The 22790-nt window shown below is 52.5% G+C and overlaps 1 protein-coding gene across 5 annotated transcripts in view; it reads left to right on the top strand.

Moving 5' to 3' along the window:
• ARRB1 (arrestin beta 1) overlaps positions 1–22790 on the top strand; it is a 77960-nt gene that overhangs the window by 37665 nt on the left and 17505 nt on the right. For 2 of the 5 annotated variants that reach the window (XM_060303713.2, XM_060303711.2), the window contains exons 1-7: positions 10063–10316; positions 13293–13323; positions 15105–15165; positions 18195–18239; positions 18994–19190; positions 20552–20611; positions 21406–21473. In XM_060303713.2, coding sequence (XP_060159696.1) covers positions 10261–10316; positions 13293–13323; positions 15105–15165; positions 18195–18239; positions 18994–19190; positions 20552–20611; positions 21406–21473 — 518 coding nt within the window. In that variant the 5' untranslated portion in view covers positions 10063–10260. Of the gene's footprint in view, positions 1–10062; positions 10317–13292; positions 13324–15104; positions 15166–18194; positions 18240–18993; positions 19191–20551; positions 20612–21405; positions 21474–22790 lie in introns of those variants that run through there. The other 3 variants (XM_030836060.2, XM_060303710.2, XM_030836061.2) reach the window with 3 other exon arrangements.

The following is a 22790-nucleotide window of genomic DNA, read 5'->3' as shown; positions in this document are numbered from 1 at the left end:
GCAGGGGCAGAGAGTGTAGGCGAGGAACAGGTGCGGGCAGACAGGAAGTCGGTTTGGGACTTGTGTGAGGAGTCTGGGGACATCCGAGTACACATGTCCCAAGGCTAGTGGGTATGGGGTCAGAGAGGGTCTGGCTGGAGATGGGGGTTTGGCTTACCAGCATCTGGTGGCAGTTAAAGGGGCCAGGTGGGTGGGGTCACCAAGGGAACTGCTTGTCATGGGTCCTGGGAAGGGGTGGAGGCCAGGCCCTGGAGGCCACAGGCAACCGGGCTCTGCTCTGGAGCCTACAGACAGCTGGGCACAGGGCAGGGATGGGGGACCACTGAGTCAGGGCTCCGGTGGCTAAGAGGAACGGGCCTGGGATGGGGTCACAGGATGGTGCTCCTGGGGGGTGTCGAGACTTTGCTTTGGCAAGCGGGGTGTGGGGGTGTGTGGGACGGATGGTCTTTGGGTTGAGGAGACAGTAAGTTATGGCAGAGGTGCTGAGACATCAAAAGAAGGTGGTCAGGCAGATTGGCATTCTCTTTTTGTTTTGGCCGCACCGTGTGGCATGCAGGATCTTAGTTCCCCAACCAGGGATTGAACCCGTGCCCCCTGCAGTGGAAGCGCGGAGTCTTAACCACTGGACTGCCAGGGAAGTCCCGGATTGGCATTCTCTTATTCTCATGATTTCAGTTAGTCTTCTGCTGGCTAGAGGGCTGCTGTGGGAGCACGTGTGTTTACGTGGTGTGTGTATGGTGTACGTCGGGGGAGTTGTAGGTGAGATGTGTGTGGGGTGTGTGATGCAGGTGTGCGCATGGAGTGTGCTTAGTATTTGTGTGTGTGGTCTGTGTATGTGGTGTGTATAAGTGTAAGTGGTATATATGTGGTGTGAGATGTGAAGCATACGTGGTATGTGTGTGGTGCAAGGGTGCACGATGTGTGTGGTGTGGTATGTGGTGTGTTTTGTACATGTGTGGTGTGCCTGTAGGTACATGTGTAGGGTGTGTAGGGTATGTGTGGTGTGTGGTGTGTGTGTGTGGTGTTTGTGGGTATGTGTCTCTGTGTGTATGCATGGTGTGTGTGTGTGTGTGTGAGGTGTGTAGAGTTTGTGACTGCGTACAGCAGGCTGGTGCTGAGCCATTTGCCTGGGCTGGAAACTTAGAAGCATCCACCAGGCTTCCGAATTTCCCTTCTCTATTTAGGGTCACATCCAATGGTCCACTGGTAACAGCTGGCTATCCAGAAAAAAAAGTGGGGGTGGGGTTTTAGTATTTGCCGATTTCTGTGGTGTAAATTCTTCCACCAAGGATTTCACCCTACTAATGTCATGTCATTGAACATGGAGTTGGGAAGAGATGCACAGTAGGGCACCATCTTTATAGAGAAATTTAGTAAAAAAAATGGTAAGTGATAAGTTTTGAGTATTTATTCCCTTTATTTTTTTTTAATGAGTGTTGATAGTTTTTTTAAAATAAATTTATTTATTCATTTTATTTTTGACTGCATTGGGTCTTCGTTGCTGTGCACGGGCTTTCTCTAGTTGTGGCGAGCGGAGGCTACTCTTCATTGCGGTGCGCGGGCTTCTCATTGCGGTGGCTTCTCTTGTTGCAGAGTACGGGCTGTAGGCACACGGGCTTCAGTAGTTGTGGCACAGGGCTCAGTAGTTGTGGCTCGTGGGCTCTAGAGTGCGGGCTCAGTAGTTGTGGTGCATGGGCTTAGTTGCTCCACAGCATGTGGGATCTTCCTGGACCAGGGCTCGAACCCGTGTCCCCTGCATTGTCAGGCGGATTTTTAACCACTGTGCCACCAGGGAAGCCCTCCCTTTGTTGTTTTTTTTTTTACTTTTCTAAAAAATTTATTTATTTATTTATTTTTGGCTACGTTGGGTCTTTTTTGCTGCATGAGGGCTTCCTCTAGTTGCGGAGAGTGGTGGCTACTCTTTATTGCGGTGGCTTCTCTTGTTGCGGAGCACAAGCTCTAGGCGTGTGGGCTTCAGTAGTTGTGGCACGAGGGCTCAGTAGTTGTGGCTCGCAGGCTCTGGAGCACAGCCTCAGTAGTTGCGGCGCATGGGCTTAGTTGCTCCGTGGCATGTGGGATCTTCCTGGACCAGGGCTCGAACCTGTGTCCCCTTCATTGGCAGGCGGATTCTTAACCGCTGTGCCACCAGGGAAGTCCCCCTCCCTTTGTTTTTAATATAATTTATTTAACTGTAATTTTGGATCAGGATTTCTCACCATCAGCACTGTTAACATTTGGGCTCGAGGTTTTTTGTTGGGAGCAGGGAAGGGGCCGGCCTACACACTGTGCAGGCAGCATCCGTGACCTCCGCCCTCTAGATGCCAGTAGCACCCCTCCCCAAGTCGTGATCACCCAGATGTCTCTAAACATTGCCAAATGTCCCCCAGGGGGCTGAGACAGCCACTTCACCCCCAGTAGAGAGCCATTGGCAATGGCTGTGTTTAACAACTAGCTCACAACATTCCTACAAGTGTGACAGTCGGCTCTATGAGCCTGTACAAGCCAGCTCCAGCCCATCATGGTCACTGTATCTAGCCAAATATAAGACGTGGGTTTTTCTCCCCAAAATTGTTTCTCAAGAAAGAGCCACTATCCTAGGCCATACCTTTCAATCTGGACAGAGGTCCTGACCACAGAGGGCTCTCAGCCCCTGACTGGCCCCCAGAGTGGTTGAAGCAAAGTTGGAGATGCACTGCCCTACTGATCTGTTCTGATATTTCATGAAATGTGACAATGGAGAAAAAAGTAACACTTCTGAATCAATATCTTATTTTATTATGTGTTCTTCTGTATCCCTAAAAGTTTATATGTGCAAATTGGCAAAAACAAAAAAACCATACACACACACACACACACACACACACACACACACACAGACACACACACACGGAAGTAGAACTTTAAATAAAGTCTTCCCACGGGGAAAACCATGGCTGCCGCGTCACACACCCGTGTTTTATCCTGGCGGCCAGGCGGCCCGCCTCTGAATCGTCTCTTGGCCCAAGTCCTATTTTTCCCCATCTTCAAGCTCAGGGTTTGGCCCTTGTTTATGCATTTATTCATTCATTTGAAATATTTACTAAGCACCCACTATATACCAAGGAAGATGACTGAAGGAAGACAGGGTTCCTGCTCCCTGGAGCTTGTCAGTATTTCACTCCACGCCATCCACTGGGGAGCAGAGATGTGCAGGCTCGTGTGGATGCTGAGGGGACATGGGCAGAATAGAGGCGAGGAAGGGAGAAGTGCATGTGTGGGTGGCTATTGTGTGCCTGAAGCTGAGCTGGGCACATCATACATGGCATCATCCCACCCTCCTGCTGTGCTTCTGAGGGAGGGTTTTGTTTATTTGTGGAGTATCTCTCTCTCTCCCTGCTCCAGAGTGCAGGTGTCCTGGTGACAAGGCACAGGGGCCTGTATCTTCTGGAGGTAAGAACAGTGTCAGGCCCAGAGATGGGAAAAAAAGGAAGAAAAGCAAGGAGGGGAGTAGCAAAGATGGTTGGAGAGAGGGAAGGAGGAAGGGGTCAGGGCAAGGACACTTTAAGCTGAAGCAGTCAGGGAAGGCTTCTTGGATGAGGTGACATTGGGAAGGAAGGATGGGAGGGATTGCAGTGGGAGAACTGATAGAAAGGCTATTGCAGAAAGAGGGAATAACAGGGCATGTCCCTGGAGATTTCTGGAATGTGAGGGTCTAAACTAGGAAGAGAATATCATAAACTGCTGTTTTCTACCCAAGACTGAGAGAGAGACAGCTAAAAAAGCTTGTTTGTCTCCATTGGAGTTAATATAACCATCCCCTCCCACCTGAGGGACAGCTGGGCAAGAACTCTCCCCTGGGCGCTGGAGGGAAGGCAGAGTGTTGACTCAGGGAATGAGGATAATAGCAATAATAATTACAGTCCCAATGATGTCCGCTTCCCTTTATCATTCCCTACTAGGTACCAAGGCTTTATATATGCCTTCACCTATGGGGTAGATATCAACCCCACTTTCCAGATGATGGAAAGTATGCCTCAGAGAGGAAGCAAAACTCAAGGTCACACAGGACTCAGGCGGGGTCTGCGTGCTTCAGCGTCTGCACTGTTTCCTCTGCCAGCACCCTTCCCTTCCTGCCTCTCAACCCTCCAGAAGGCTGGAGAGCATTCAGGTGCAGTTTGTGGGTCTTTGGGATCCAGCTGCCAGCCTGCTTGGTGAAATTATTAGCTTTCCATTTCAGATCTCCAGTTTCGTGGGTTACTAGAAAATGGGCCAGGCTCCTTTAAGAAATTCTCCCCTCTGTCCGTGGCCACCTGGTGGCTCCCCTCCTCCCTCACTCTGCACCCCCTGGAAATCTTCACATATATGGATCATGGCTAGAAAAGTGAACACATGAATGTGGACAAGAGGCTGGAGCAATTGCTGTCTGCCTAGACACCTGTGAGAAGTCTGGAGCCCGGGAGCTTGACTTGGCCAGACCCCCATCCACCACCCCTCACCCCTCAGGCCTGTGCCCAAGGAAGCCATGCACGATTCTGAGCAGGGGTGTGACAGGAGCACCAGAAGCCTGGGGCTCTCCTCCCAGTCTGTGACTGGACACACCCCAGAGTCTCTCTGGGCCTTAGTTTCTTGGCCGGGTGCAAGATTCTTCTCTTCCATTGATTTCTCCGTCTGGGAAATAAAGCAGGCTACACTGTGATCCCTCATGCTCCCCAAATCTGTGAAACAGGGGTGACACCTCCTGTCTTCTTGCCTCCTCCCCCTGTCCTGGGCTGTCCTGAGAAGCAGGTGCACTCATGGTGGATAAACAGGCAGGCAATGTTCTGACACAGGGAGGGCTGTTCAGTTCTGGTAGAGCAGACAAGCCTGCACACAAATAACTCTGCTACCAGGGAGGGTGTGATAAGGGCTCTAGAAACCTCCTTGCATCCACAGCTACCTGCTCCTCACACCTCCCGGCTCCCTCATGGCTGTTCTCACACCCAGGAAAGTGGGTCAGAATGTAGGGCGGGTGTACCTGAGGGTGAATGCCCCCCTTGCAGGTCCCCACCCTACCTAGCTGAGCTATGACTGCTATCAGGCGCAGGGATGGGGGAAAGGTATGGGGTGACAGCATCTCTGTGTCCAAGGTACAGTCCTGGCCATTCTCCTTCCCCCTAAGTGCCTATGGCTCCCCATTGCCTTCTGGATATGGTCTGAGGTCCTTAGTCTGGCATTCGAGACCCTTTATACCTACCCAGGGCCTGGGGCATGGAGGTGCTCCGTGACTATCAGGGAAGCGAGTGGACCCTTCTCTGGTCCGTCCTCCTCCCTGGTGCTCCTCCCAGGCACTTGGGACATACTGCAGATTGCCTACTGTCTCTCAAATGCACAGTGGACCCAGTTGTGAGGCCCCCACCTGCAGTGCTGTCACCTCTTCCGCACCTCTGTGTGTTCTTCAAGATCCCCCTCGTTGCTACTTCCTCCCTTGAAGCCTTTCCTGACCCCCTCAGACACAACCACACAATCCTACCTATAAGGTAGTATTGTGAGTGGTGAAAAGTGTCATCCCTGCAGCTAGACTGCCTGGGTTCCAATATCAAGCTGAGCGCCTTACTAGCTGTGTGACCTTGGGCAAATGACTTAGACTCTCTGTGCCTCACTTTCCTCATCTGCGAAAGTGGGATAGTCGTACCTCCTCATATGTTGTTGGAGGAACAAATGAGTTAACATTTATGACACACTTAGAGTAGTAACTGGCACCTGATTTCTCTCCTGGGTGAGTTTTCTGTTGTTGATTGAGCTTAACATCTGAAGGTCTCCCCACATTCACTGCATTCATAGCATTTTTATCTAACATGAATTTTCTGATGCTCGCAAAGGATTGAATTGTTGCCAGTGCTCTCTCAGTTCACTGGTAGTGAATCTACGTTCGTGGATAATCTCTACAAGATGAGTTTTCTGATGCTGAGTAAGACATGTTTGGCTAAATGATTTCCCATAGGCAGCCCGTTCATGGGCTTCCTCTCCTGTATGAGTTTTCTGATGCTGGCTTTGAGACATTGATTAAGTTATTCACGGTCTCTGAAGCTCAGGTTTCCCCTTTGAAAAATGGGAATGTTTAGATGGCATAATATACTATCTTAATGTGTGTGAAGTTCTTAGCACAGCACCTGGATTACAGGGAAAGCTTAATGCACGGTGGCCGACGTGATTGGTGGGTTTATCTCACTTGACTATACCGTGGTTTTTTGTCAGCAGGGACATCTTAGTGCCTGCAGAGCCTGGCAGTGGTAGGAGTGTGTGAATGTTTACCGGGTAAGTGAATGATAAATGGGAGAGTCATTGGTCAAAGCTGAGCAGAGGCCCGTGGGGGTGTATCAGTTGTATACCTGGCTCAGCCTGATGGTGGCTGGGACCCTGCCCCTATGAAGTATTTTCTAAGCCCGGTGCCTATTGATCCTGACAGCCGAAGAGAAGCATAGATAGAAGAAGAAATCCCTGGAGTCCACTCACCCAGAGCAAAGGACCATCCCCACCATCTTTTTAAACGTCATCCATCCTCCCTATTGACTAATTCTCTCTTAGGGCATTCATTCAACAGCATTCCACCTGTTTTTATTTACTGAGCACCTACTGTGGCCCAGGCACCATGCTGTGCCCCAGGGATCCAGTGTCAAAAATACAAATAAGATCTCTACTCTCATATAAGTTATGAAAGAGAAGCAGAGGGTGAGTAAACAGACTTTTACAGAGTGTGGTAAATGTTGTGACGGAGACACACTGGGTGTGGGAGTTGGGGGGCGTCTAATCCAGACCTGGGGGGAGTCAGGGAAAGCTTCCTGGAGAAGGAGAGTGCTGAGCAGAAGACACAGCATGCAGTTCTGGCAGTTGACACAGCAGGCTTGGGGAAGGTTCTGAGGAATCACAGAGATGTGGACTCTGGCTTGTAAAATCGCAGAATCAGAGATTCTAGCATCAAAGGATCCAAATGCCAGGAGCCATATTTTCTCTACTGTGCTTACAATATTTTTTTCACTAAGACTTGAGACATACCTTGTTAGGGAAGCCCTGGCATCTTTATGAAGTAATTTGTGCTCATTGTACAACATGGAAAAATAAGGGATATAAAGGAATGAGTGGATGGGTGGACGGAGTTTCCTTCAACTCCTGGTTAACATTTAGGCACATTTCCTTTCCTTTCATTCATTTTTTGGGGTTGTTTTTAGTTTTAGTTTTTAAAACTGAGATATTTACATACCATAATGTTAGCAGTTATTTTCACAAGGTTGTATAACCATCACCACTATCTAATTCCAGAATATTTTCATCACCCCATTAGCAATCACTTCCCATTTCCCCCTCCCGCCAGCCCCGGGCAACCACTGATCTTCTTTCTGTTTCTATGTAATTGCCTATTCTGGACATTTCGTATAAGTGGAATCACACAATATATGGCTTTTTGTGTCTGGCTTCTTTCACTTAATACAATACTTTCGAGGTTCATCCATGTTGCAGCATGAATCAGTGCTTCATCCCTTTTTATGGTTGAATAATATTCCATTGAATGTATATGCCACAGTTAAAAAAATAGATTCATCAATTGATGGACTTCTTTTTCACTTTTTGTGACTGTTATGAATAATGCCACTATGAACATTTATGTACAAGTATTTGTGTGGACATCGTTTTCAGTTCTCTTGGGTATCTACCAAGGAATGGAATTGCTGGGTCATATGTTAACTCTATGTTTGATGTTTAGAGGGACAGCCAGACTTTGCCAAAGCGACTGCACTGCTCTACATCACCACCAGCAATGTACGAGGGTTCTTGTTTCTCCACACCCTTGATAACACTTGCTATTGTTCTTCTTTTTCTTTTTTTTTAAATTTTATTTACTTATTTGTTTATTTTTGGCTGCGTGGGATCTTTGTGGCTGCGCGTGGGCTTTCTCTAGTTGTGGCAAATGGGGGCTACTGTTCGTTGCGGCACGCGGGCTTCTCATTGCGGTGGCTTCTCTTGTTGCGGAGCATGGGCTCTAGGCATGCAGGCTTCAGTAGTTGTGGCTCACAGGCTCTAGAGCACAGGCTCAGTAGTTGTGGCACACGGGCTCTAGTTGTGGCTCGCGGGCTCTAGTGTGCAGGCGCAGTAGTTGTGGCGCATGGGCTTAGTTGCTCCAGGGCATGTGGGATCTTGTGGACCATGGCTCAAACCCGTGTCCTCTGCATTGGCAGGCGGATTTTTAACCACTGTGCCACCAGGGAAGTCCCTGTCGTAAGTTTTGAATTTGGGAAGTCTGAGTCCTCCAACTTTGTTCCTTTTTTTTTTTTCAAGATTGTTTTGGCTATTACATTTCCATATGAATTTTATGATCAGCCTGTCAATGCAAAAAATCCAGCTGCGATTTTTGATAGGGATTGCATTGAATTCATAGATCAGTTTGAGGAGTATTGCCATATTAACAACCTTGTCTTCTCCTTCTTTCTTTTGGGTGTTTATTGAGTATAAAGTTGAGCTCATGCCAAAAATACTGTTTTGATTCCTGATTTATTCTGCTTAATATTCTATCATAGGCATTTCCCTGTGTTATGAAAGATGCAAGCATAATTTCAATGCTATGTAGTATTATTCCATTGTTTGGCTGTACTATACAAACTTATAAACTCTTGGTTGTTGGATAATCTATCTAGGAAGGTACTTTGTTCTGGGTCCCTCACGATATAGGCCTCTCCCTATAGGCACAAAGGGACATTGGGAGGACTGGTGGCACGCAGAAAAGCGGCAGAATCGGAAGATAGGATCCAGCAGGCTGCACAGACACTGATACAGCATGTTTGTTTTAGGCATGTTCTCTAGAACAGTGGATTTTAAACAGTTAAAAATGTGCAGCATGGTATTCATTTTACATTGCAACTCAGTTCATCTGAAACAAACGTTTTACTAAATAATATTTACTTTTCCCATTAGCCAGGAGAAGCTGGTCTGCTGCAGTTACAAACAACCCCCAAATCTCAGTGGCTCAAGAGCTTTTTTTCTCTCTCATGCTACATGTCTGTCATCTAGCAGGAGAGCCCTGGGATTTCGGTCTCTGAAGGCTTTCCCATCCAGATCATTGCTGGTTTCAGTGATAGAGGAAAGAGGCTGTGGTAGGCAGAAGAATGGCCCCCCAACAATGTCTACGTCCTAATCCTTGGAACCTTTGAATATGTTATATCACATGGCAATCAGTTGATCTTAAAATAGGGAGCTACATGTATTCATAAGGGTCTTTAAAAGTGGAAGAGGGAGGCAGAAGAGGAGGTCAGAGCGATGCAATGTGATAAGAACCCAACCTGCTGTTGCTGGCTTTGAAGATGGAGGAAGAGGCCTTGAGACATGGAATGTGGGTGGAAAGGGCAAGGAAACAGATTTACCCCTAGAGCCTCTGGAAAGGAACGCAGCCCTGCTAACATCTTGATTTTAACCTAGTGAGGTACATTTTGAACTTCTGAGCTACAGAACTGCCAGATAATACATTTATGTTGTTTTAAGCCACGAAGTTTGTGACCCTTTGTTATAGCCTCCATAGAAGACTAACATAAACAGCATGGGGAATCATGCACCAGCCCTTAAATGCTTCTGCCCGGAAGTGACATATGGCCCTTCTACGCATGTTCCCTTGGCCAGAGCAAGCTGCATGGGCACGACTAACTTCATAGGACTGGAGAAATTTGATCCACCCATATGCCCAGCCTTAGAGGGCAATAGAATATTGGTAAAATAGTAGTATAGTAGTATCTATAGTAGTATAATAGTAGTATCTACTATACCTTTGCCATCTGCACCTGATGCTTGTATCTTTTATTCTATTGCATTAAAAAACAACAACAACAAAGTGCTGGTGGCAACTCTGTAAGTTGATTTCATTGTCAACTAATGGGTTGTGACCCCTGGGTTGAAAAACACCGCTCTACAGACCCTCCTCTGCCCATGCCTGATGGACCACATGACACACCCTAAGCCTAGTTGATTGGCCCAGGCATCGGACACCTGACCAAAACTGACCAATGAAATTCCTCTCCTGGGGATTTGGAATTGGGCCATTCAACCAGTTAACCGTGGGAAGCTGAGCAGAGGCAGAGTAGAAATAGGGTCGGAGTGAGAGCCACATGCAAGCCAAAATGATGGAGGGGCAGAAAAGCCCTGAGTAAGCAGAGAGTTGGTCCACAGAGGCAATGTAGCAGCGGCACACAGAGCAGTGCAGCCGGGAGAACATGCAGCCCCAGGGAGAGAGGTGGAGAAAGAGAGCAGCCGCCTGAGAGGCTGATGGCTTCCCCGTTCCCGGCTCCAGCCCCCGTGCGTCCTGCCTGCATATCCTTCCCGTGAGATTTTTGCCTCCTTATCATACCCTCTCCTTTTCTTGAGCTCTGCTAGGTGGGTTTCTGTTCCTTATCTCCAGAGAGTCTTAATCAGCTAGAACACCACCAGTATTTCTTGCGTGGGACCCAGCTTTGGCTCTGAGGGTCGGGCTTATGGGGTACAAACGGGACTTGGGGATGAACTAAACCCAGCCATCCCACAGTCTGGAAGTTTGGCTTTTACCTCAGTTTTGTGTGTTTGTGCTTGCTCTTCAAAGTGGACAGGCAGAAGCCATCTCTGAGGTCCTGCACCAGGTGGGGGTCCCAGTGAACTGGAAGCACCCCTGCAGGGGCCTTTTCTCTGACAGCATTGTGGTCAGGAAGCCAGTGGAGTTGTTTCAGGGACCGTTTGGCTGTGGGACAGAGTGGAAAGGACATGGGCTCTGGAGACAGGCAGCCATAATTCACCTCTTTGAGCCTCAGTTTTCTCATCTCTGAAATGGGATTGTGGAAGGATCAACAACAGTGTTCTGGGAAAAATACTGAGACATGCTGAGGGCGTACAAACCTGGAGGGCGCCCGCAGCTGTTGTTGTTGTCTGAGGAAGCCATCAGCGTCCAGCTTCCTGAGGAGGTGGCCCGGTGGCTGGTTGAGTTAGCAGCGGGCCATCTCCCACTGCTGGGCTGGCCGTGCTTCCTGCCCCTCGTCACGCTTACTCTCCTGGTCGCTCCTTCCTCACCCTTTCATTTCTCCCCCCAACTCCTGTCCTCATTTCCCCTTTTTCTGTTATTCCTGACGTTGATAAAAACACCTGCTTTAGGAAGGCAGCAGGGTTGGACAGAAAATAACCAACCTCTGGATGCAGACAGACAGAACTGGGTCTGAATCCTGACTTATTAGCCCCTTGCTTGCTGTATGTTTCTGGGAAAATTACTACGTCTCTTTGAATCTCGAGTTCGTTGTCTGTAAAATGAGGGTTATAATGCTCATTTCACAGTGCTTTTATGAGAAATAATTAATTGGGCACTCAACAAATGCTAGTTCCTACTTTATAAAAATGTTAATTGCTTCTTCCTTCCTTCCCTCCCTCCCTTCTCTCTCTGACTATCACTACTCCCAGCTGGCCCCCTGCACCAGCTTCCTGTGGCCAGGGTGCTGCTGGTCCCTCTCAGGGGTCCCTGGGATGGCCTCAGGCATTTGTGGCCTCTCCTTTCCATCAGACCCAGGGCTCCTGAGGGGTGGACTGAGGCTTCTGGAAGCAGCTGGGATCTCTGTGGCCTGTCACTTCTCTGGTCTCCTCTGCAGGTCTGGCCTTAGCTTGGGAACTGCTAGTTCAAACTGTGTGATCTGTATTTTTTTCTCACTTTAGCAATTATTATACCCCAGCTGACTGTGGCATCTTCACACTCCAAACACTGATAAATATTTATGAGGAGGAGAAAAACCCAGAACTCCTAGGGGAGGTGGGGGAGGGATGTGCTAGGCTCTTATTTGCCAACCAAGCTCAGACCCATCAGTGGTCCCTTGGGCCCCAAAAGTAAGGGGGGGGAGTGATGCGGGGGGGCTACAGAGGCAGCACAGAGCCACCACCCCACTCCCCTCTGGGAGGACCTGCTGTCGCTGGGACACTGTGGGCCTCACCCCGCCTTGCCCTGGATGCCTGCTGGACCTCCTGCCCCTCCAGGATTTGGGCTGCCTGCATCGCTCTCAGCGCATGCAGGTCTGCTCTGTTGCTCTGTGTCTGCTCCATCTCTCTGTGTGACTGTCTCTCTCCCTCTCTTGTTTGTTTGTTTTATCATCTCTCATTCCATCCTTTATTGTCACATCTCCAGAGCCAGCATCCCCCTCCCTTCCCTCCCTCCCTCCCCTCCCTCCTCCAATACCTTCTCTGCCTCTGGGTCTCCATCTCTACCTTTCTTCTCTCCCTCCCAACATTGCTCTGAGCAGTTCTGGGACTGGATGATGGGAGATAGGTGAGGGGCCTCAGGCTCCCAGACCAGCTGCAGGGAGACAGCAGGAAGAGCTGCTGGGGCCCAGGGTGTGCTCTGGGAGGAAGACGGAGCACTTTACGGGAGTCAGGGACCATGCCTCTGCCCGACCCCACATCCGTGCTCTGCTGTGTGGCCGTGGGCACATCCCCTCCCTTCCTGGCCTCAGTTCCTCAGTTGATTCCTTCACTAATTCATTCATTCACCCTCTCAACTAATATTTATTAAGTGCTGGCTGCCTACCATTCATTAACACAGGTTTATTAAACACCTACTAGATGTGCCATTCTAGGTGCTTGGGACGCATTAGTAGACAAGAGACAAAGATCCCTGCCCTCGTGGAGATGACGTTAGCAGAGTAGACAGGCATAAATGTAATCTGAGAGTCAGTTATGTAGTGGGTTAGGAAGTGGAGAGTGCTGTGGAAAACAGGAAAGTACAGTGAGAGGATTTGGAACACTGGGTAGGCACAGGATGAAGCTTCATCGTAGAAAGCGCGGGGCTGGGCAAGTGTATCTGTGTGGGGAGAACGTCCCAGGGAAGGGACTGTTGAGGCAGGGACCACCCTGGTGTGTTGGAGGAAAGGCCAGCAGGCTAGTGGCTGGAGGATGGGGGAGAGTAGGGGGAGGTGAAGCTGGGAGGTAAAGGGGGAGGGCAAACCACACACACAAGGCCGTGCCTCTGCGTGAGCTGGGAGGACTTTGAGCAAATGAGCGGCCAGGTCTGACCTATCTTAGAAGCCTCCCTCCGCCTGCTGGGTGAGGAACAGACCGAGGGGGCTGTCGAGGGAGCCCAGGGGACCTATAAAGGCAAGCATGGCGTCTCAGGTGGGGATGGCAGTGGAAGAGAGTGAGATCTGATCATGCCAGGCACTGTTCCGGCTCCCAGCGCTTGGTCGGTGCCTGCAAGTCACTCCAGACCCCTTGTTCTGGTCCTGCCGAGGGACGGCCTGCAGGAACCTTCCCCTGGGCGGGATATGCTAACCTGGCCTTCCCGCTCTTTCTCTCCCCAGGGTGTTCAAGAAGGCGAGCCCCAATGGAAAGGTGAGTCTGTAGCAGCCGCACCCTGTCTCCTCTCTGTCCTCAAACTCTCATCCCCTCTTCCGGCATCTTTACTGCCGCGAAGGACCTGCACACCCTGTCTGAGGGAGAGACACAGCCCTGTCCTTAGGAGCCCTCGACTACAAGGAGAGGGGCCCTGTCAGCAAACTTGCCGTCTCAGGGGGGCAGGACGACTCTCCTGGACTTTAGGGAACCCCTGCCCTGGTGTGGCCCATCACGGAGAGGCTGCACTGTGAGTGCAATAATTAGAGCAAGTGCCAAGGGCCTCAGGGGTGGTGAGTCCTCCGGCATGAGCGGCCCCTGGAGCCTCTCTACTGAATCCTGTTATCCAGGGCAGCTCCCAGTGCCTGCCCTGTTCTCTTTCTTAATATGGCCCCAGGCTCCATCCTGCTTTCCTCTCAGTTCAGCACATATTACTGACATCATTCCATGTCAGGTATAGGCTGAGCCAGTGGGAATCAGGGTAGGGTGTACTGAGATAAATAAGGCACAGCCCGTGCCCCTCAGGGCCAGATGCGGGAGGTAGGCACAGAAACTGGTAATTTCAATATAAAGTGGTTAAGTATAGCTGCAGACCCAGCCTGGGTGGTCAGGGATGGCTTCTGTGGGGAAAGATGCATTCCCAGGCAAGGCAGGGTGGAAAAGGGCATGCAGGGTGTGAACATAAGTTGTAGGGAGTCTGGGTGCCAAGAGGGAGGCAGAGGGAGCGGGAGCTGAGAGGGGGAGGTGGCCAGGCTTAGGAGCTCGGACTCCTGGCCTGGGCTGGCAGATAGCACCACGTGCACCCACGTCTCCCTTCTGAGCCCACAGCAGACATCACCAATCACCCACGTCTCCCTTCTGAGCCCGAGGCAGACATCACCAATCACTGTTCACCCTTTCCTGCTGAGCCCATATTCCATCTTGGATTCTTCTCAACCCAGGGCCCCAGGCAGCCCTTACCAATCAATCAGAGTTGGCATTTGGAATGAAACTCATTTGTCATTTTACCTCTGGGCACTGAGGAACCATCAGAGGGTTTTCAGACCAGACTACCATGGTTAGATTTGCATTTTAGGATGACCAGTGTGGCTGAGGAGCGGAGAAAGGTCCAAAGTAGGGGAGGCTCCAGGCAGCAGACCGTCAAGGGGCTGGCGTGTAGTTCAGCCAATGCTGGCTGTGAGGATGGAGAAATCTGGTGGAGGGAGACTCGTCAGTGTTTAGGGATTGGGGAGGAGTAGGAAGCATCCAGGATGACACTCTGGATTCTAGCTCTGGGGTTCTTCCCTGAAGACTGGTTAATGAGTGGGGCGCTCACTGCCTCGGAAAACAAGTCCTTCGAGTGGATCACTGCAGGCTGCACAGAGGCCGGGAGCAGTGAAGGGCACAGAGCTCAGTGTTCAGAGCACCCTCTCGGCGCTGCTGGCCCTGCTCTGGGTCCCCCCGTCCTTTCAGAGCTGCACCCAGCACCCCCTCCCAGCAGACTCCTTTGCTGCTGCCTCTCCACCCTCAGTGGTGCTTGGCAGGAAGATCCCTGCAGGCCTCAGTGTCCTCATCTGCAAAATGGGAACAATGACAACTTCTTCACAGGGCTTTGGGATGAACGGGTGCTTTAAAAATTATACAAGGGCTTGTTCGTATTAGGACTGGGGCTCAGGTCCAAGTCCAGTTAGGATTTTGATGAGGGCTAGGGTTGGGGCCAGGGGTTTCAGGGGCAGCTCCCAGGGTTTCCTCCAGGGCGGGGGCCCACAGCTGCTAACACCCTCTGTGCCTCTCCTCCCCAGCTCACCGTCTACCTGGGAAAGCGGGACTTTGTGGACCACATCGACCTCGTGGACCCCGTGGGTGAGTCCCTGGAGGCCAGAGAGGGAGGGGAGGGGGAAGGCAGGGCTGGCCTGGCTCCTTCCAGAGAAGAGCGTGTTGAAGCTGCCCAGGAATAGCCTTCAGGTCTCCAGAGTGGCCTGGTACCAAGAACAGGACGTACGTTCAGTCAGCAAAAGCTTACCAAGCAGCTACTTTCCTCTTCAACTGAGGGACCTGTGAGAGGAAATTGTGGGAAGGATTGAGGTAAGAAGCAGGGCCGGTGTCCTGATGACACCAGGAGGATGACAACAGCCACCACTTATCGTGAGCCTTATTAGGTACCCAACACCGAGGGTAACTGCTACTCTTATCATCCCTGCTTTACCGAGGAGAACGAGGCACAGGGAGGTTAAGTGACTTCCTCCAGGTCACAGAGCGAGTAGATCGAGGAGCCTGGATTCAAACAAACCCAGGCAGTCTGGCTTCGCAGAACCTTTGTTCTGCTCCCTCCTAATGGCAAAGGGTGGGAGGTGACAGGAAAACCTAGGGGCTTGTGAAATGGAGGCTGTCCTCGCTGACGTGGGGTTCTTACCGGAGGTTGGGCTGTGGCTGAAGGCCCCTTGCAAGGACTTTTTCTTGCTCAGGGCTTCTCAACCTCAGCACTCTTGACACTTCGGATTGGATCATTCTTTGCTGGCGGGGGCCATCCTCTCTGCTGAAGGGTGCTTAGCAGCATTCCTGGTCTCTACCCTTTAGACACCAGCAGTCCCCCCATCCCCGTACGACAATCAAAAGTGTTGTTAGACCTTGCGAATATCCCCTTGTGGGGCAGAATCGCCCCCAGTTAGGATTCTAAGAACCAAAGCTCTCCTTAAAGAACCTCAGTCTCATTGCCTCTTCCCACAACTGTTTGAGGGAGGGAGGCCCAGGATGACCCCTATTTTACAAATGTGGATGAGGCCCAGAGAGGTTAAATGATTAAAGAGGGACGTGAACAAACCCGAGTGAGGCCAAAGAAGGTGACGGTTTGGGAGGATGGGCCCTGGAAGCTGCATGAGGCCAAGTCCAGGTGAAGAAAGTAGGATGTGTGTTGCTTGGGGAAAAATTCACAGAGAACGTGGCCTGTCATCACACCCCTGCGGGCTTTGCTGGGGCCAAGGGGACAGGAGTGACTTGTGGTTCCAGAGCCCAGGTGGGAGCAGAGGGAGCAGAGTGGCAGGTTTCAGCTCGCTGAGAGGAAGGCCTTCGTGACGTTACGGAAGGAGACCTGGGGAGTCCCTGGGGTCCCTGAGCAGGCTGTGGGCTGCGGAGTCCAGCTCTATTCCAGGCCCCTCCCTTCCTGGCCTGGAGCACTATGACCCCACCCCACTTCTTCTCCCCAGCCCTGTCTGGTGTCCTCTGAAGCTCACTGCCCCCTCTGCCATTTCCATCTCCTCCTTGAACTTGGAGGCAGGGAGCAAGCATCCCTGTGTTCGCCTGTGGCCTGCTCCAAGGCAGAGTTTCCTACAGGCTGTCTGAGGCCAGGGCTGTCACACCCCTTGGCCTTTAAGGATAGCAGCGGGGTCACGGGGACTGGGGAGAGGGACACGAGGGATCTGGCTCCCCTGACACACACAGGCACCCTGAGAACTGTTTGACAAGTGTTCATAGAGCACCTGCTTCATGCCAGGCTCTGCAGATCCCAGAGCGTGCTGGGGCATCGTCCAGAGTTGCTCAAATGACCCACAGTGAGAAAATCTTTTTCCCTCACAACGTTGAGCTGATTGTGTCTTCCCGATGTTTAACTCTACCCCTGGTTACCCTGCAAACTCAGGGGCAAGTCCGAGCCCCCTGACCTCACAGACAGGACGTTTAAGGTCAGGCCCGGCCCTCCTTCCTCCGACGCCTCCGGGGTCTGCCCTCCCAAGCCTCAGAGCCGTGCTCTTCCCACTGCCCACCTTGGGCTGTCCCTTGGTCACCTAAATGATGACCTTTACTTGCCCTTAAGACCTGGTTCCCCCTCCCCCTCCCCCAGGGAGCCTTCCCTGACACCCCTGGTTCGGGGAGTGCCCTTGCTGGGATGTCCTCTGCATTGAGTTTCCACTCAGCCCTTGGTGCCCAGGCCCAGAGGAAAGCCCACGGTAAAAGGAGGGAAGATGCACGTCAGGCTCTGGGCACGGGGTGGGCACCCCCTGACCAGTCGTCCCTTGGACCTGCCCAGCACTGGGAGAAGACCAGGAACCCTCCGGGCACTCACTTCCTAATGTGGCCTCTGAGGGGTCAGCTCTGGGGGTCAGTGTGGGGTGAGGGGGGCTGTGGGTTAGACTGGGGAGGGCAGGTGACGGGGTGACCCCTGAGCCAGTCTTTTTGGCCTCCTGGGGTCTGGGCAGAGAAAACATCCTTCGTCTTCAGCTGGACTCTGTACTCCCAAGACCAGGCCTCGGGACATTCTCCATGGTGTCACACGTGTCAGGCACTGTCTAACACTTTACACATACTGACTCATCTCGTCCTCACAGGAGCCCTATGACGTAGGTACTACAGCATCTGTTAATCCCAAATCCCAAAGCTGTGCAAGCCCCAAACTGTTCATGAGTTTGACATAAAATTCAATCAGTGGCAAACCTGACCTGAACTGATGGGAGGCCACCGATACCTTAGGGACCCTCTTGGTGAAAATATTTGCGTCTCCCTGCAGAGGTATCAATGACTGACAAGGGGTGCCGCCCCAGAGCTGGCAGAAGACATTAGACAACCTGTGGAAGATGGACCATATGGTGTTCCTACAATTCAAACCTTCTGAATTCCAGAGTATACCTGATACTGGGGTTTTGGACCCATCTTCTTATTCTGACTAACAGATGAAGAAACAGAAGTTAAATAATCTACCCAAAGTTGTGAGCTGGGTCTGTCAGGCCAGCCTGGGTGGGTGCGTAAGGGGGGACATGGTGGTACCATCGACCGGGCGCTGGCCTCCCCATTTCGCTCATGATGCTTTTGGACAGAAAAATGGTTGAGTTTAAATTGAACTTGGTGTTTGGGGCTCAGAAGTTGAAATGGTCAAGTCTACTCACCCTCTGTCCTTCCTCCAGATGGTGTGGTCCTGGTGGATCCTGAGTATCTCAAGGAGAGGAGAGGTGAGCTGTGGCCCTTACCCCCAGCCTGTCAAGGGGCCTCCTTTTCCTCCATGACCTCCAGCCGAGGGCCTTCCTGACTCGCAGGCAGAATGTCAGCAGTAAGAGAGGCAACAAGCCTGTCCCTGCCCCTCCCTGCTGGTACTTCCCTCGACAGCTCCAGTCAACGTCAGAGCAGGTGCCTTGGCCTCCCCCGGCCTGGGGCGGCCCTGCCCGCGCCCATTTTGGGAGAACCTTCTAATGCCCTGAGCCCTTTTACATCAATCCATCATGACTGTTGCAAGGCTGGGGATGCAAACAGAGCAGGAGTTAGGGTCTCATTGTACAGAAGAGAAGATTGATTCCTGGGGAGGTCAAGGAACTGTCTGAGGTCAGGAGGACAGGAGGCGGGGCGGGGGGTGAGTGGGACAAGACTCTGAGCCTTCCGGACACCACCCAGCACTTGTTCCCCCTCCCACTACTCTTTCCCACTGTGCTCCTTCCCAGCCCCTATCAACCCTGTCAGACCCTCTCCACAGATGCCCTGGGCTGCAGTGGGGGTGGAGAAGAACAGAACCGATCCAGCAGTCAGCCCCACTTCCTCCCAGGGGCCAGGCACCTGACACCCCATCCCAAGGGCAGCGCAGCCCTCCCCGCAGGAGCTCTGGGACAGACCTGTGCCTCCAGTGGGGCCAGTCCCAGGGCTGCGGCTCACGCTCTGGGGGGGGGGTGTTTGCTGCCCTCCCAGGCCCCTCCTTAGTGCCCCCTGCTCCCACAGTCTATGTGACACTGACCTGCGCCTTCCGCTACGGCCGGGAGGACCTGGATGTCCTGGGCCTGACCTTTCGCAAGGACCTGTTTGTGGCCAACGTGCAGTCCTTCCCGCCAGCCCCTGAGGACAAGAAACCCCTGACTCGGCTGCAGGAGCGCCTCATCAAGAAGCTGGGCGAGCACGCCTACCCTTTCACCTTTGAGGTCAGGGACTGCCAGCCCCTGGGGCCCCATTCCAGAAACATCACGTCTAGCAAGCCCTCTGGGCAGGCATATGGGGGCAGCTGGGGCAGCAGCGCCGTGCCACCCAGTTTCCCAGTGTACGCTGGGACCAGGGCATTGGCACTTAACGTTGCCTGGTAAGTGTCTCTGGCCACTGCCAGGGGCATCACCCTTACCTCTGCGCTACTCCCCAGACCCTCCTGAGTCCGGGTCATTGGTGGGAGAAAGGGGGGTCGAGGGGGGCTGCTGCAGAGAAAGAAGGAGCCCTTTCTGGCCCCTGGGTCACCGCAAGGCTGTCTCCTCCCTCAGACCGGCTGCCCACTAGCCCTGCTTCAACCCAGCTCACAAACGAGGATGGCAAGTAGTGGATTTCCCTGCTCGGCCATCTTTCCACTCCAAGACCCCAAGATTCTGGATTTTCAAATTAACTGTTTCTCAGACTCTGATTCTGTGATTCAGTGAAATCCCCCGGCTTTCTGTGAGGGTCAGAGAAGGGGAGAGGATGCAGAGCCATCCTCTCTGTCATAGATGTGTTAGCTTCTTGTGCCTGCTCTAAGGAATCATCGCAAACCTGGTAGTAATTAAACCTGCTAATTAAAACACGAATGTGTTATCTTACGTTCTAGAGGTCCGAAATCAAAATCAGGTCTCACGGGGCTAAAATCAGGTGTCAGCAGGGCTGCCTTCTTTCTGGAGGCTCCAGGAGGGAAACTGTTTCCTTGTCTTCTCCCGCTTCTGGAAACCACTCACACTCTTTGGTCCCTAGCCTGCCCCTCCTCCATCTTCAAAGCCAGCAATGGCTGGTCCAGTCTTTCTCGGATCCCATCACTCTGACGCTGTCTTTTCTGCTTCCTGCTTTCACTGTTAAGGACCCTGTGATAAGGCCCATCTGGTTAATCCAGGGTAATCTCCCCATCTCAGGATCCTTAAGTGAATCACACTGTAGAGTTCCTTTTGCCATTTAAGGTAACATTATCACAGGTTTTGGAGATGGGGATGTGGACATCTTTGGGGGGCCATTATTCTGCCTACCACAGTGGACATCGTGGAAAGACCTTTTCAACTCTTGTTCTGTGGGGACTGTGCTGGGTTAAACCCTTAGATAAAGAAAAACACTGAAATCCTTGGCGTACCTGAAGAGGCCTCTGGTCTAACATGGGGCGTGGCTTGGCATGGTCTGATGGGGGAAACACGGTCTGTCCCCTGAATTCCCTAGTCTGATGGGAGGGACATGGCCTGTCCTTAGGGTCCCCTGGTCTGATGAATGTGTATATGGGTGCCTGGGGTGGGAGACACAGAGAGGTCAGTGGTGAACGTGACAGGCCTGTCCGTCCTCTTAACAGATCGCTCCGAACCTCCCATGTTCTGTGACGTTGCAGCCGGGGCCTGAAGACACAGGGAAGGTGGGTCACCCCCAAGGGAGCATCTCTCTGGGTCCAGGACACTGTGTCTGCAGTTCCCTGGCTTTCTCTCTGGGGAGGGTGCTGGAACCCTCCGTGTAGAAGCCTCCTTGCCTCTAGGCCAGGCTGATCCCACCTCAGATAAGCGGTCTTTTCAGACAGGGCAGCAGATACGGTATCACTCAGTGATGTGCCCAGGGTCAGTCTCGCTGGCCTCGGTGTCGTCTGCAGAATGTTCTCTGGAAAACCAGCTGGCCTCACAACCTTGTGCGGAGGTGCCGTCATCACTGTTTCACAGGTGGGGAAACTGAGGCTCAGAGAGGAGTGACACCATGAGTGGCCCAGGCCTCAGATCTCTGAGCCCGTTTCCTCATCTGCGAAATGGAGGTGGTAGGATGTGCCTCGTCGTGCGGTCTAGAGGGTGGAGTGAGACGCTGCAGGGACACGCCCAGTGCAGGGTCTGTGCACCGGAGGTCAGGGGGAGCTCTCTAAACAGGGCTGCAGAGGTGCCTGTTGTTGTTTCTGGGCGGCTGCCTCGCTGAGTGATGAGGACAGCCCCCCAGACAGGCAGGAGTCTGGAGAAGAGCCCGGTCAGGGAGCAGCTCTGCGGGAAGGTCGGATGGGGGAGGCAGCCCCGCGGCTGGCTGAGCGCAGGGCTCCGAGTCAGATGAGGGGGGTCAGGCCGTGGGAACGTGGTGCTCCCATCCAGCGGCCTTGTTACATGAGAGGGTGGGCAGGCTGTGCTCACGGGAGCCGGTCCTCTCCAAGGCTCTGCGGTCAGTGACCCCTCCCCACAGGCCTGCGGTGTGGACTATGAAGTGAAAGCCTTCTGCGCCGAGAACCTGGAGGAGAAGATCCACAAGCGGTGAGAAGGGCGCAGCTTCCGCCTGCCTGGGCGTGGGCTGCCTGCTGGCAGGGGTAGGGAGACAGGATGGGCAAAGTCCGAAGAAGACAGAAGTCACAATGCCTGGAAGTGTGCGAGGAGGGGCCTCACGTTCCAGCCTTGGGAACTCCGCAAAGGGCACTCGGGAAGGCTTGCAGGTTGTGAGGGCTTCCTGGGGGAGGTGGCTCAGTTGCCTTGGCTCAGGCCTCAGCGCTTTTTCCTTTGCACCACTGTACCCGCTTCCCTTATCTCCCTGCCTCTAATCTCTTCCTCTCCAGACGGCGTGTCCTTTAATTTTGTTTTGGAAAAAAAACGAAAAACGAAAATCAGATTGTTTTAAACAGTGAACAAGATGTTTCCCGCCAGCTTGGACCCCCATCTCCCAGTTCTCCTGGGAGGCCATCAGCAGGAGGTTGTGGCGGCGGGTTAGGGGGGTGTCAATGGAGGCTTCCAAACAAGGCAGGGAGGGGGAGAACGTGAACCCACCCAGGGCAGAGGGAGGAGGTCAGCCGTATGTCGGAGAGGGGAAACCTTTTCCTGGAGAGACACAGCCCTGGGCAGACAGAGAGCCCAAGCTAGCAGCCAGAAATTGCTGGCCCTGACTTCTGGGGTGAGCTGCCCAGCCCCGCGCTCACACCTGCCCCTCCTGGGGTCGGGCTCTGCTCTGGCTCCCGGCGAGGCTGGCCTCAGCCCCCAGCTCTGATGCACCCTGCTTCCTGAGGGCGCTGCAGCCTCTTAGGGAGCGGGCTGAGTCTGCCACCTAGTGGTCGCAGGATGCATTGCACATCTCTAACTCCAGCCTGGCAGCTTATGTGTGTGTGGAGATGGGATCCTTCTCCCTTGCTTCTCTGTCCCCCTTTTCTTCTTAAGCCCTGAGATCAGAAGAAAGGAAGGGAGTTGTAGGTTGTGGTAGGTGGCCTAACCAGAGCAGGGAAGAGGAGGCAGCATTGAGAGCCAGCACCTACCACCAATGGGACATTTTAAGTCCACGCTGGAGTTACTAATAATGATATAGCAACTATCACTTATCAAGAGCTTATTAGACACCAGACACAGTTCAAAGTGACGGACATGTATGAACTAATTCAGTCCTCACAGCAACCCTAAGAAGTGGGTCCTGCTGTTGTCACCATTTTACAGATGAGGAGACTGAGGCACGGAGGTTAATTTACTCAAGGTCATATAGTTAGTATGGGGAGAGCTAGGACTTTAGCCCCGGCTATCCAGCTCAGGGAATGGAGGTGGCTTAGCTGAGAAAGAGGGATGCCGGGATACCTAGCACACCTGACAGGAGACTGC

This window comes from Globicephala melas, chromosome 8 (assembly GCF_963455315.2).
Source record: "Globicephala melas chromosome 8, mGloMel1.2, whole genome shotgun sequence".
NCBI classification, from domain to species: domain Eukaryota; kingdom Metazoa; phylum Chordata; class Mammalia; order Artiodactyla; family Delphinidae; genus Globicephala; species Globicephala melas.
This window is presented reverse-complemented; position numbering and strand designations above follow the sequence as displayed.